Source organism: Silurus aristotelis (genome assembly GCF_946808225.1).
Source record: "Silurus aristotelis genome assembly, chromosome: 1".
In the NCBI taxonomy this organism is placed as follows: Eukaryota; Metazoa; Chordata; class Actinopteri; order Siluriformes; family Siluridae; genus Silurus; species Silurus aristotelis.
In genome coordinates, this window is record NC_139574.1 from 13,612,814 (window position 1) to 13,628,537 (window position 15,724).

The following is a 15,724-nucleotide window of genomic DNA, read 5'->3' on the forward strand; positions in this document are numbered from 1 at the left end:
AAAACTTAATGCTACCACATCCAGGGACATTGTATACAATCGTGTGCCTCCATCTTTGTGTAGACAGTTTGGGAAAGAGCCACATATTGCTGAAAAATAGACCGGTGTCCCAATAATTTAGTCTGTATAGTGTATACTGTAGCTAAATTACTAACTGAATTTAACTGAATGTTGCTCATTAGGTAACCACAATTATTCTGTAAGTGTAGCAATATCCAATATAATAAAATTTATTTTTTTATAAATAAATTTTGGTCAGTTTAGCATAAATTATAAATGTTAATAGTGGGCAAATGTCTAATCTTTTGTAGATGGAACTGGTTCTTTTTAGATATAAGACTCTATCTGCAAATACTATGCTTAAAATATTGTTCTTTAGGGAAACATACACACAAATAACAGGTAACTAGTTCAAAATTGTGAAACTATAATGTGCTAATATTTTATATTAAATGTTATTTAAACTAAATATAAATCAAGCAATTTTAAGAGCTTCTGATGTGTTTGTATGGACAGTGAAAAAGTCATTGTATCATAAAAAAAAGAAAAAATGTTCTTCCAGACAGAACAAAAATGAACTCTATTGAAGAGCTTTCCAATTTGGTGTTGATTTAAGGTTTACACAAGGGACATCTTTGTATTTCCTTATCATTCTGCATGTACAACTGCAGTTATATTCATGAATAAATGACACAGGAGAAGGCAACAGAGGCTTAGGTTCTTACCAGCACACTTGGTCCTGGCTCGCAGTGGTGGACCTGGAGCTCCAGTGCCGCCCTCGTTGGGTCTTGTTAAAAGAACACTGATCTCATACTCTGTGTCTGGATCCAGGTGGCCGATTTTGTGGTTCGGCTTATCTACGGGCTGGTTGTCAATCAAGCTTCCAGACATTGTGCGGTACTCAACCTCCTTCTCGATGATGGGGCCATCGCCGTTGATTGAGTTAGCATTGAGCTGGATCCATAGATATGTTGCACCGACTGCAGTCAGCTGAGGTGGTGCGATTGGGATCGGAGGTTCTGAATGGGAAAAGGAACATCTTTTTTAATGACAGCTCTTCGTTTACATGCACACTGTACCACAAATAAACATTATGCAAGCAAAAACAAAGCATATTTCTATCCATTGGTGCCAGTTGAAAGAGGTGAAGAGGTTAAAAGGTGGGGTTTGATACTATCTATTCAAATTGTCTCCTTCTCACTCCATATAACTGTTAGATGTGCTCATGCATAATATATTTATATTATACATACATATTTATAGTTCATATCAAGATTTAAATTATAGCAATGACAGGCTGACTGAAAAAACTTTTAGCAAAAGTATGTGGAGGTTCACTAATATCAAATTAAAAATATATATATTTATATAAATATATATACATATAAGGTATTAAAAAGTTTTGTTTGTCATTGTATCTATTTGATATATAATTTTTTATAGGTGTGCAGTAACTGATATGTATATTTAACTTTTTTTTTTTTACTGTAATTTTTGCGCCAAGTGGTCCTATTTTTTAGGGTTTAATCTATGTTGGTGTGAGTCTTCAGTTTATATGATGTAAACTGGCTACAGAAGACAGTTTACACAGAGGTACTGACTTAATCCAATTAATTTTTGACCCTCATTGATTTAGATTATGAGCTGAAATTCATTACTTATCACCCCTATGGTCCTGTTCTATTTCACCATTGACCCATTTTAGTGGGGTTTCATTATAAAACACAAGCAGACACACATGCATAGACACATGCATAGTACTTCACTGAAAAGGATTTGATCTACTGCAGTGCACAGCATAAAAATCTATTACAATAAATACAAACATAAAGTCAATTTGATTCCGTGTCTGGGGAGAATTTTGTAATTGTATAAAGCCTGATTTGATGTCTTTGAATGATGTTGCTTGTCTAACGGAAACCCAGTTTGTCATGGAAACCTTGTTTTTTTTTTGGAAACCATTTGGACAAAACTATTTCATATTTTGCCCTATTATGCCCTTGAGCCTTCTCATCTTTCATACACTCTCTGTTATTTTGGAAATTGCTGCCGTAGATCTGTACTGAACTGCATGGCGATGTACTAATGAAGAGATGAAATGGCTCCGTCTCTCACCAGAGCCTCAGAGCAGTCGCAGGTTTGGGTAACCCAGCAGCTCTGTGGTGCAGAGCAAACATGGGATATGATATTGATTTGGGCCACAGAGAGTGCCAATTACACCTGTAGTAATGGGGTATCCATCTTCCTGACAGTTGTGTCCAGGTGTGACCAGAGCAGGATGGTTGTAAAAAACAGCAATGTTTCTCTCCATCTTCTTTTCTGATGGAATCAGGATTTCATAAAGTAACATTGTGTAAGGGTCCAAAGTGGCAAGGCAGATGAAAATGTCACTTGATGCCTTTTGTGAAACGTTGTAGTAAACACAGGGCTAACAACTGATGACTGACATGCATACAAGAAGGCTGCAGCATCTGAAAACCCAGTATCATGGAAAAAGGCTGCATCCTAAAGTGAACACTTTTGCATGTGACAATCATATAGTGGACCCTGGTTTGATCCCAAGAACAGGCACTGCCTGTATGCATGTGTTGTACCTGTGCCCATGTGGGTTTCTTCTGGGTCTTCTGGTTTCCTTTTAGCATCAAAACATGCTGCTATTTAAATTGCCTATCCTGAACTTATGCAAATATTGCTTTGAATAGGTGTATATCAGGGGTGTCTAATCTGTTCCACAAAGTGTGGGTGGGGGTTTTCATTCCAACAAGGGCCGCACCTGATTGGCATTGAAAATGTAAATCATTAGATTTTAACAGGTAGAATTTGGTGTGAACTTTCTGGGTTGCAATTAAAACCTGCACCCATATCAGCCCTTTGTGGAGACCCCTGGTGTATATGATGCACAGAGCTATTGGGGGCTTGGTGGTTACGACTCTGAACTGCTAATTAATAGGCTATGAATTTGAACTAAAAGAAGTGAAAAAAGTAATAAAGTCTAATCTAGGGTGTATTCTCAGAATATGCACCACATGCTCATAATAAAAATGTAAGTAAATTCAGTGCAGTTGTAAGTGATTTGGGATGACGCCAATCAAGGAAGCATAGCTACCTATTTTTAGCTGTCGTGAATCTATTTAAAATGTCTACTCAGCCATTTTGTTTTAAAAATACAACTAGCTATATCTGATTATCAGAAGTGGAGAAATGCTGAGCAGATGAGTCAAGATGAAAAAGATGAATGAGATATTCGGTATGTGTGCTCTCTAGAGATTGCTGTTTGCTTGCTTTGCTTGCAAGGCTGAACAGCCAATCATAGACCTTGCACTGCTGCCAGCAGATGGGCATTGGAATACACAATAGATGGATGCAACAGGGCACAGAGTGTAAATGCAAAATTTCTAAGCAGAACAAGTCTTCAGTGTTGATCATGCTGGTATCCTATCAGTGTAAGTGTGAATACATTAACAAATACCCAGCCATTATCATAAATCAGTTTAACACAGACTGTGTGATTAAAAATCAGTTTTTTTCTGAGTAGGCTGGTTAAACTTACTGTTTCTCTCTCAACTGAATCATATCAAATTGCTTTAATTGCATTGAAAAGACTTTGCCTTGAACTTACAAGCAGCTTTGGCAAAATGCAAAGTGCAAACAAGGTGTGAAGTGCAAACAAGGGTACCGAGGCAAAACAAGATATGTCTGGGAGCTCATATTGTATCTCTAACAGCATGCAAACATATGACATGGTCCCCTTGTCAAAACACAAGCCTTCATGTCTGTCTCCACTGCTGTATATTATTGCATGTGGCAATTTAAATGTCTTCCTCTCTTACTCCTTCTCTTGTAAGCCCACTCCCTGTCTGACATCTCAATTTCAGCCTTGCAGACACAGAACAGGTGTGGATGCCCACAGTGAGGGGGGCAAGGTATTGTCTCCCCCCAAAAAAAAACAACAACAAAAAAAAAAATAAGCCTTCACGGCACAATCATTCAGCGCCGGGTTAGGCTAGATAAATTGACATTTCAATCTGGAGTGAAAGCACATTTTAAAGCAGAGATTGTACGGAGGATTGTACAGAGACAGAAATGCATCATTGGCTTCGTTCTGTCCGTGTGTCATTGCGTTTATTTATGATTTGGCAAGAAGGGGCATAGGGGTCTGACTGATTTGACATTCTTTTACCTGTTTTTTTTTTTATATGCTATCATGTGAAAACATAGCCACTGATGCATCTAACCACCAGCCAAGATAATGTAACTCAGGCTTGGCACATCTCAATGGATATTGATCATTTCTAGGATGGTTAAAAACCTTTTTTTAGCATCCAAGCAAAAAAATAATTATAATAATTTATGGCCCAGAAATAAATTGAATTCAATCAATTCGAATTCAAAAAGATTAAACATACAAAAATTTAACAAAATGCTAGAGAACACAATCAGAATTTATCAAATATGCAGCATTTATTATTACATTATTTAAATTATAAATAGCAACTACAATGAAAGTAATGTATCAGATTGGGGAATCTAAGATGGGACCTTCTGGCTCCCAGGAAGTTAAGGGGTTAAAATTTACAGGTCACAGGGCAAACTATTACAACCATGATGTGCTGTGCTGCTTTGGAAGAATGACTGCTGCTTGCCATACTTCATGTGTTTTACAACACACAGCTGTGTGTCTCCATGCCATTGCACCCGGCACACAAACCCATTCACTAAATCCTATTCCACATTCGGATATATTTAGAAGCATATGGTCATGCAAACTGACCCCTATACCCACATGATCTCTCTGATATAATCCATTCATTTCTGTGTAAAACTGCCAGAGATGTTGCTGTGGCCCAAGGAACCTATTTGTTATTTTAAGGGGTCAATGTTTCTACTCTGTTATCTGACTACCCTGTTATTTGGACTTGGTTTGATCTGGTTTCACAAAGTTTTCCAATGCAACACAAGCTCTTGTAGATGTCATGAATTTAAGGTTAAATGCTAGGCAGGGAAAGCAAAAGCACTCCAAACTTTTTCTGGGAGTAAAGTTTTTTTTCTTAGAAAATTAAGGAGCACTTCCTACAGCACCTCAAGCACGCCATCTGTCTTTACAAACTATGACACACCAAGACAACTGCTGGCTATTGTGTCAGCACCTTACACATTGTCTAAAAAATATCTAATTCTTGCACACCAAGCACCAAGCTTTAAAATATACAGTACAGACCAAATGTTTGGACACACCTTCTCATTCAAAGAGATTTCTTTATTTTCATGACTATGAAAATTGTAGAGTCACACTGAAGGCATCAAGGGCTATTTGACCAAGAAGGAGAGTGATGGGGTGCTGCGCCAGATGACCTGGCCTCCACAGCCACCGGACCTGAACCCAATCGAGATGGTTTAGGGGCGAGCTGGACCGCAGAGTGAAGGCAAAAGGGCCAACAAGTGCCAAGCATCTCTCGGGGAACTCCTTCAAGACTGTTGGAAGACCATTTCAGGTGACTACCTCTTGAAGCTCATCAAGAGAATGCCAAGAGTGTGCAAAGCAGTAATCAAAGCAAAAGGTGGCTACTTTGAAGAACCTAGAATATGACATTTTTCAGTTGTTTCACACTTTTTTTTTATGTATATAATTCCATATATAATTCCACGTGTTAATTCATAGTTTTGATGCCTTCAGTGTGAATCTACAATTTTCATAGTCATGAAAATAAAGAAAACTCTTTGAATGAGAAGGTGTGTCCAAACTTTTGGTCTGTACTGTAAATCGATTCGTAATGGTGTAAAAATGGTATTAAAGCTAAATCCAACTGCACAACATCAAAACAGCACACAATACACTATATGAACAAAAGTAGTGGGACCCCTGACTTTTCCATTCATATGTGGTTCATATGTGGCACTCCAAAATCTAATGAAACATCTTCCCAGAAGAGTGGAGAGGATTCTAAATGGGGACTAAATGTGGAATAGGATGCTCATGCAAATCTTATGGTCATGTGTACACAAACTTTTGTGCATATAGTGTGGATTCTGATGTCTGGTTGATAGGCACCATACTATGTAAGAAGGTAAACAAATACAAAACCAATTTTTAGATAGCTTTCCAAAGTTCACATAGCAACAGGGTAAGTTTAGAGATCATGTACAGTATATATATCATTCATTAATTTATTCATTCATTTATTGAGTCATTGATCAATAGGATATGCGTATTGGGATATATGAAAGAAAAATTTATCTGACAAGATAAAAAGCTCCTCTTTCCTCCTTTAAAATAACACTCCCAGACCTCCAGGGATAAAGCTGAGGTTGCAAAAATTTCAAAGCCAGATTTTACACCCGTGCTAACATTGCTAACATTGCTGTCATTTCTACTTTTTTTTTCTCAATGTTAGGTAGGGGGTCGAGTTTGGAACATACCCACAGACACTGGTATTGTGTTACAACCTCAGTACAGGAAATGTGACTTTTCCTTTCACACATTTTTTTCTCTGCAATGCAATTTTTTCCCCAGTTTTCTTGGTTGAGTTCTACTTCTCTGACATCTGCTGTATTCCTCTGAATCTTCTATTCCCTTCTGGCCACCCACCATGCAGGAGATTAAAAATACAAAATGAAAGAAAAACAGTGAGATAAAGCACACCTGTGGCAGCTGCAGGTGTATGCTACAATGCCAGTATGCACACTGCTGGCACTTGAAGGCGTGTAATGGCCGCATGGGGTGTGAAACAAAGTATAAGAGCAGAGTGTGAATGATTTATGTTCGCCATCATGCAGCCTCAGGAGGGCAGGTCAGCTTTGTTAACCTGCAGGCTTTGGGCATGCTGTTGTACATGTTGCCCTCGGCCTACTCTTCGTGGTATTAAACTAAGCACAGCCTGAATTAGTGCTCCCTTCAGCAGACGCTCGTAATGAGATGCATCAGCCTTGCAAAGTGAACAGGTTGTGCTCAATGAGCGCATCGGATACACGGCTGGGAAATGGGGCAATGTTTAATCGGGAAACGCGGCACAGCTACAGCAGCTGAAAACACTGAAACAAATTTGGGCAAATAACAGAAAGAAGTTGTTGTCGTTGTAATGCACTCCAATTACAGGCTCGTAGAAGTGACACCTTCTGTAATACTGCCTAAATAATGATGAATAATGTGAGACGGCAGGCAGGAAAGAGCTTCTGCTGTGTGTGAAAAAAATCATAGCAAGATTTAGTGCTGAACACTTGAGCACCCTTCAGCTCATTTACACTGACAGGTCTCATATATATCTCACGTACCGATGACTGCGCACACACACACACACACACACACACACACACACACACACACGCACACACACACAAAGACTCACCACACGCATTCTGTATTTTGCATTAAGATATTGTAGGAATTACAGACTGACTCAACCCAGATTCCACCCCACGCTATATCAAATTAAGCTCATCCACAAAACAGCTTAAATTTGATAAAAAAGTAGTTACAGTGCCTTGCGAAAGTATTCGGCCCCCTTGAACTTTGCGACCTTTTGCCACATTTCAGGCTTCAAACATAAAGATATAAAACTGTAATCTTTTGTGAAGAATCAACAACAAGTGGGGCACAATCATGAAGTGGAACAAATTTATTGGATATTTCAAACTTTTTTAACAAATAAAAAACTGAAAAATTGGGCAAAATTATTCAGCCCCCTTAAGTTAATACTTTGTAGCGCCACCTTTTGCTGCGATTACAGCTGTAAGTCGCTTGGGGTATGTCTCTATCAGTTTTGCACATTGAGAGACTGAAATTTTTGCCCATTCCTCCTTGCAAAACAGCTCGAGCTCAGTGAGGTTGGATGGAGAGCATTTGTGAACAGCAGTTTTCAGTTCTATCCACAGATTCTCGATTGGATTCAGGTCTGGACTTTGACTTGTCCATTCTAACACCTGGATATGTTTATTTGTGAACCATTCCATTGTAGATTTTGCTTTATGTTTTGGATCATTGTCTTGTTGGAAGACAAATCTCCGTCCCAGTCTCAGGTCTTTTGCAGACTCCATCAGGTTTTCTTCCAGAATGGTCCTGTATTTGGCTCCATCCATCTTCCCATCAATTTTAACCATCTTCCCTGTCCCTGCTGAAGAAAAGCAGGCCCAAACCATGATGCTGCCACCACCATGTTTGACAGTGGGGATGGTGTGTTCAGGGTGATGAGCTGTGTTGCTTTTACGCCAAACATAACGTTTTGCATTGTTGCCAAAAGGTTAAATTTTAGTTTCATCTGACCAGAGAACCTTCTTCCACATGTTTGGTGTGTCTCCCAGGTGGCTTGTGGCAAACTTTAAACAACACTTTTTATGGATATCTTTAAGAAATGGCTTTTTTCTTGCAACTCTTTCATAAAGGCCAGATTTGTGCAGTATACGGCTGTGATTGTGATTGTTGTCCTATGGACAGAGTCTCCCACCTCAGCTTTAGATCTCTGCAGTTCATCCAGAGTGATCATGGGCCTCTTGGCTGCATCTCTGATCAGTCTTCTCCTTGTATGAGCTGAAAGTTTAGAGGGACGGCCAGGTCTTGGTAGATTTGCAGTGGTCTGATACTCCTTCCATTTCAATATTATCGCTTGCACAGTGCTCCTTGGGATGTTTAAAGCTTGGGAAATCTTTTTGTATCCAAATCCGGCTTTAAACTTCTCCACAACAGTATCTCGGACCTGCCTGGTGTGTTCCTTGTTCTTCATGATGCTCTCTGCGCTTTAAACGGACCTCTGAGACGATCACACTGCAGGTGCATTTATACGGAGACTTGATTACACACAGGTGGATTCTATTTATCATCATTAGTCATTTAGGTCAACATTGGATCATTCAGAGATCCTCAGTAAACTTCTGGAGAGAGTTTGCTGCACTGAAAGTAAAGGGGCTGACTAATTTTGCACGGCCAATTTTTCAGTTTTTTTATTTGTTATAAAAGTTTGAAATATCCAATTAATTTCGTTCCACTTCATGATTGTGTCCCACTTGTTGTTGATTCTTCACAAAAAATTACAGTTTCATATCTTTATGTTTGAAGCCTGAAATGTGGCAAAAGGTCGCAAAGTTCAAGGGGGCCGAATACTTTCGCAAGGCACTGTATGTAGTTTGATGTAGAATTTCAGTTGTATTAATCTCAATCATAGTCTTAATTAAGACTTAAATTAGTCTAAGAGAGGCAGCAAGCCATCAAGGCTAACCAAAAGGTGTCTGAGACCATGATTATCATTTAAACAATACCATTACCTGACCTGCTGTGAGGGCTGGCACTAGCAAAGGCGTAAACAACAGGGACCTCCGGCTCTATAGTGGTATCACCAGCAATGTGTTCCTTTACTGATTTCCTACACTTAATTTACATTTAAAAGCTAAATCCTGTCTACATTTCAAAGGGAAGAACAATATAAAATATCTGAGCAGAGTTTGTTCTGGGTTCTTTCTGACTCAGATGAACCCAAAGTACGTCATGTATTTTGTCACTGCTATGCTGTTATAAACTTCTTCTTAATTACAACTACTGTTGTCCTCATCATTTTTTCTTACAAAATCGACTCGGGAAACACATGCTGTTTTGTGGAATAAAATTGTGCAGAAATGTATGGGAAAATAATGAATTGATAAATCTATTTTAATACATAATCAATGAATAATCTGAGTTGTGGCCTTTCATGAAACCTGTTTACCACCCAAGTCAATTATTGTCTACGAAAGCAAATCTCAGTGTTTCATTCCTGCTATACCACAGATTATTATTTTATACAGAATTACATCATATTTTTTTATCTATATATCATTATAGTTAATGTTAGTGAAAGTAGCTTTATTACATGTTAAACAGTTATTCCTTCTCTTTCTCCTGAAGTCAAGAAGACCAGAAATTCTTTAAATGCAGTGAACGACCAAGAAAAAAAGCTAATCACATCGGTTTTACAGAACACATCGATTACAATGTATTGATTTGCTGAATGAAATGTTTCATTTCAGCCGCACAAATCTTTATGTATGAGCTGCTGCTACTGTGTAGTAACAGAATATAAGAACAAGTGCATTACTACAAAGCCGTGATATGAATTACAGCCAGGCATACTGTCAAAGCTGTCACTGAAAATGAATCAATACCTTCTGACTGTTAAACAGTTCTGTGGTATAATACACTAGAATTTACTAATTAAAATACCAGCATACATGCATATAACATGTATATAAATACACATTACATTAATATCTCACTAGCATAAAGTAGCTAGTCAACAAACTAACTGCAAAGAATTGTCCAAAAGTGGGATTTCTCAGTGCCTATGACTTGACTGGCATTGTTATAGTCTTAGAAATTTTTTTACCAGTTACCAAAACCTGTCCAAGTAACCGATTTTACTTTTTTATTACTAACATTAATAAGACAGGTAGCTAATTTCTAGTGGCGAACTGACAAACTGAAGCTCTTACTGAGTTTTTTTTTTACAGGCACTGAGACATATGCGCTGCCTTGACAATGTGACTTGTGCTTTCTTGACAAATTTGCAACCAAAACAATAACCCCCGTTTTTGAGTTCAGAGGTACTCTAGGGCCACGAGTAATGAAATGAAAGAAGCTAACCTATGGCAAGAGCGCTGAAAACGTGCTTTCCGAGAAATGAAATATAAGGAGTTAGTCTGAGGCCACACACTCTGCTGTTTAACAAAGTACAGTACTACAGAGGAAGAAGGGTGTTTCCTGCTGTGTTATGATTTACAGTGTAATGATATTCTTATTCAGATGGAAAAGTATTTAAATGTAGCTCTCTTTTATTTTGGCTGTTGCTCTGTCAGAACTGGACGCAGCAGTTTTGGGTTGTGTGTTTGAGAATTGATCACACACACATGCACACACACACGATTGGGCTGTTGGCTGTAGTTTGTTCTCTCCCACACAGAAAGACATATCTATGCTTATTTTAATAGAAATATATATTTGATTACAACGCAGGATACATTGTGTGGTATCACATGCGGTGCTTCTGTTTCTGATCTAAATCACTATGATTAGCTGTAACAGATTAATCTGACTTAAAAGTATTTTCTTTGTACAGATAAGTTAGGGGTTATTCTATACTATGATTTTCTTTGAAACTGTTGTATTAAATTTCAGTGTATTTTTTGTTCTATGACACCATTTTCTTTACTATTTCAATTCTATTCTGTTGTATTCCATTTGATAACGGCTATTCTATTTTAACCTATTATATACTATTTTCCTATTTCTATTATATTTTGTATTTTATTTTATTCTGCTCTTTGCTACTCCACTATTTTTATTTTACTATATATAATATACTTTATTCTGCTGTTTTATTCTACTAAATTCCCCTTTTCCCTTTTATGTTTTGCTTTGTTTAATTCTATTTTTGATTAGATTTTAATGTTGTATTCTATTTTCTTCTATTTAACCTATTCTATTCTATTCTATTCTATTCTATTCTATTCTATTCTATTCTATCAATGGCTGAGCACTTAATGGATGATTTAGTGAAATCCCAGCAATTTGTGATATGATGTTTAATACTTACGCTTCACTATAAGCTCAGCATAGCTGGACACTCCCACTCCCTTGTCTGATTGGACGATGCAGCGGTAACGGCCTGAATCCCCCTTGGTAGTGTTCACCACATCAAATGTTGCCATGTAGCGCCTGAGGTTCACTGGCTTGGTGTCCTTCATCGGAGCCTCTCGGCCTCCGATACCCTGAGAAGAATAACAGGAATTTCAGATATTCCTATCATGATACAGTAAACAAACACATTCCTGTCTGTTAGAAAACATTCCTGTGACCCGTATTGTGGTATAAGTGCAAAGATGCTGTAAAATTAGCCAAAATGGAAAACATGAACATGAATAGTTCAGGCAATTAGAGGAGCTCGGCATCCCTGAGGGATAATTTAGAGAATAGTTTGAGGCATGCTTTTGATGTCTGATCACGAGGTCTGGACATTCCTCAGGAGTGTTTATCAGTGAATGAAGCAAAAAGCAGGCATGCAGCTGCTGATCTCTTGGGAAAGAAGCATACACAGCCTTGGATTGCAGGAAGAGAAGGAACTTTGTGGTGTATAAAACTTTTAGAGAGAAATGCCAAACTTACTCAATGGACTGGATACATTTTCACAAAATCTAATCTAAACCGAGTTTCAATATCCGACTATTCAGCTACACCAAAAGCTTTGTACATAGTTGTGTGTGTGTGTTTGTGTGTGTGTATTTATTTCTGTACTCCTTCTCTGTTTATATATTGCAATAGTGCATTCTCAGAGAAAAAAAGGGAGTGAGAGCTGTTTATTCTTCCTTGGGCATGCACTCACTTGCCTCTGATTCTCTACAGCTGTCACACACTCACACACATTTACACGCACTTTAACATCTAAAAAACACACAACTGTGTGTTGTTTGTGCATGCACATCCGCATGCTGTGGACAGATGGGGACATTTATTCCTCAGAAATATTTCTCCATTAATGTCGTGAGACGCATCTCTCTAATCGACTGTGTTTCATCTTTGCTGTTACAAAAAGACGAGGACGACATCAATAACCAGAAAAAGTGGGCGATATAATGAAGCACGAAACCGTTAGCACACATGAAGCTGTAGTCGTGTTACCTGTAGCCACAGTTTGTAGTTGGCGTGGTCCTTGGGCTGGCCGTTAATAGTGCAGTGGAACATAGCAGTTTGCCTGGCATTAACCTCTACACCTTTAATGTGCATGAAGTGCGGCGTGCTCACTGCAACACAAAAACACAAACATGAAAGTATCCATTTATATTTACACACAGTACATTTCTATCATTTTTTCTATCATTTAGAGCACTTTAGACTTAGGTAGGTATGTGGCATTGAAAGGGCAATATTTCCTCTTCTCACTCCAAACCCTAATAAATATGATGTAAAAGTGCACATGTCAGCTCTCATTCATAAAACTGGTTACATTAATTAAGACTACATTAATAGTGTATAATGACAATTTTTTTTCTATTTGTACTTTCACATATGTAATTATATTTATACAGCACTTTATTTTCCAACCACCAGTACTATAAGTAAGTAAATATGTCAAATGTACAAATTATTGTCAATTGTTATTGCTCATACTGTACATTAGAGCTGCACCAAGCAGAAATGAGACTGAAACAACCCTGAAGTATTCCTTTAATATCTTAAAAAACAGTAAATAATTTACATTCAAAATGGACTGCTCTGTCGATTCCATTTTGTTTATCCGATTCAACTGTGTATTGGTTTTGAATTGGTATATTATACTGGTGATGATGTGATGAGACCATGCAGCGTAGTTAGAATACATTCCAGGCAGTGATTGCAGTCTGTCAGATTTAGTTCAGTTCAAGGGAACTTGAAGAAAGCTTTACCTGACACTAGCAGACATCAGATGCAGTGAACAGTGAACCCCTGCCCAACAGCCTCATTAAAAGCTGATTGTAGCTTATTGTTATTCTAATTTCATGGCGGGACTGACGACAAAGTGAAACAGGAATCTGGGGTGATGTGAATACATAATAAAAAGTTCTATATAAAGATCACAGGTTGTGATGAAAGTACATATTTTTATATGAATCAACTCTCATTGATCTCCATATATAGCACTGTAATTGCTAGACAATTGTACAGAGCACACAGTCAGCAATGAAGCAGGTTTAAGAATAGATCTCTGGCTTGCTGTTCTCTTCAATCATAACTTGTTTGAGTTGGATAAACTGTGAGACTCTTATTCCAGGACTACAGCTTCATTGATGTTAAGGTAAAGTAGCATTTACAAAAAGCATATTTTTGAATTTCACAAATAAAGTCACAAAGATTGTTGAAGTAAAAAAGTATGCTTTTTTATCTCTGTGGCACTGCCTGAACTTTAAACATTTAAACTAATCAGTGATTAATAGTTATATGGGGTGGTTATGAGTTATGTTCCTGACCTGGGAAAGCTATAGAGCATCTGGTTATAGTTTATTTCAGGATTGTTTCACTACATATGCCAGGGTACATATCATGTACCTTATGCTGTCAGCTACATAGTAATATATTTTCATGTTAGCACTTTATTACCATTGTGTAATAGGGCGTTATAAAACTTTAAATAGGAATTTGTGAGTAGAAGAGAAAAGTAAGAGTACAGGCAGAACTTATCAAAATAACTCAAAAGCTTTACAACATAGAAATATATATTGATATTTATATAAAATAAAACATGAAAGATTTGTTTTTCAAGCGGTGATTAAATCTTAAATCAGACACTTTTGTTAGAAACCTTTTACGTTGGTGTACCAGGTAGAGGATTTCAAAAAGGAAAATGCACTAAGATGGAGATATAAAAAAAATGCGATGAGAGAAAGTAATGTGGGAAATATCACGAGGCAAAGATCTGATGGAAAGCTGAAGGAATTATGGAATGTCTGATGGAATAAGCAAGAGACTGACAAAGCATGTGAGAAGAGAAGATGAAGGGGTGAAAAGTCAAACGCTGTGCGAGAGAAGTGGATTAGCAGGTGGAAGACAGAAGGTGAAAGCTGAGATGGAGAGAGGAGCGGCGAAAAAGAGTGAGACACGAAACAGATCAAACAGTTTTACAGGAATCGCTCTTCTTATTTTCATGTCTGTGCTGTGAGTAAGACATCAGGCTGAAATAATACGGTAAGAAACGCGTTAATATGACCACTCGCATGTAGCCTATCACAAATACTTTATCGTTACTAAAATATTAAACAGCTTGTTCGAGAACGAAATGCATTATCGCATCTTGACAAATATCATAACAGATATCGGGCCATGCTATCAGAGGTTATAGTGAAAGACATGTCAAAATAAAAGCAAATTATAAAGTTAATACATCTGTCCGCTCTCATTTCCGCAGCTCTGATATATGAAAATATGATTTGATGTAAGTTTATGAACAGATAAAATAACAAATTTAGTGTACTGTCTTTAGTCAGTAAAATAATATAATTAATCTATGATGCAATCAATTACCATATTAATAATAAATCAGTATCATGCCAAAAATCCATTGTCACTTTTTGTCATGATTTCCTCTGACAAGTGACTGGTCTAGTAAACAAGTGCCCATGCTAAATCTCTTGGGAGTCATGCATACTGAACAGGGGAATGTGGGTGGAGCCGTAAATAGTGCAGAGCACTGATGACTCAAACAAAGCCGTCATTCAAACCAATAAACCGCCATTATGAGGAAAACCGGGACTGGTGCAGGGAATATTTTTATTCTTTTTTTAAATGTCATTTTTGGTGCATTAAAAGGAAGACACTATCACAGCTTGTATTTAAATACCATTCGTGGTTGGGTTTCATTTATATTAACTTACCAGCAGTAAAAATCTCTTGTCTTTGGTATTTATTTTAATGTATTAGATCTTTGGTAAACAAACGATTTTAGACACTCTATAATAAAAGATCAAATATATACATTAGATATTTATATCTAAAAGTTTAGTTAACACTTGCTTAATTAGTCCACTACCAGGAAACAGTGTAGGATTAGTAAATGTGAAAAAGCATCCTATGATGCCCGACTAATTCAGAATTAAGGTTCATTAAAGCAGCAAGGCACAAAAAAGCTGGAAAATGTTTATTTTACTGTACATTCTCATAATATTTTAGTATTCAGGCTTTGGCACGTTGGAACAAAATACATGTCTTCATGGTGCATAGGTAAAGAAAAAGGGGAGA

General features: G+C 37.4%; 1 protein-coding gene across 11 annotated transcripts in view; it reads right to left on the reverse strand.

Annotated features, from left to right (window-relative positions):
- LOC310727448 (receptor-type tyrosine-protein phosphatase mu-like) overlaps positions 1-15,724 on the reverse strand; it is a 215,461-nt gene that overhangs the window by 108,721 nt on the left and 91,016 nt on the right. For all 11 annotated transcript variants that reach the window (XM_083543949.1, XM_083543941.1, XM_083543947.1 and 8 more), the window contains exons 5-7: positions 12,635-12,756; positions 11,553-11,727; positions 726-1,019 (exon numbers count right to left, since the gene is read on the reverse strand). In XM_083543949.1, coding sequence (XP_083400075.1) covers positions 726-1,019; positions 11,553-11,727; positions 12,635-12,756 — 591 coding nt within the window. The remainder of the gene's footprint in view (positions 1-725; positions 1,020-11,552; positions 11,728-12,634; positions 12,757-15,724) is intronic.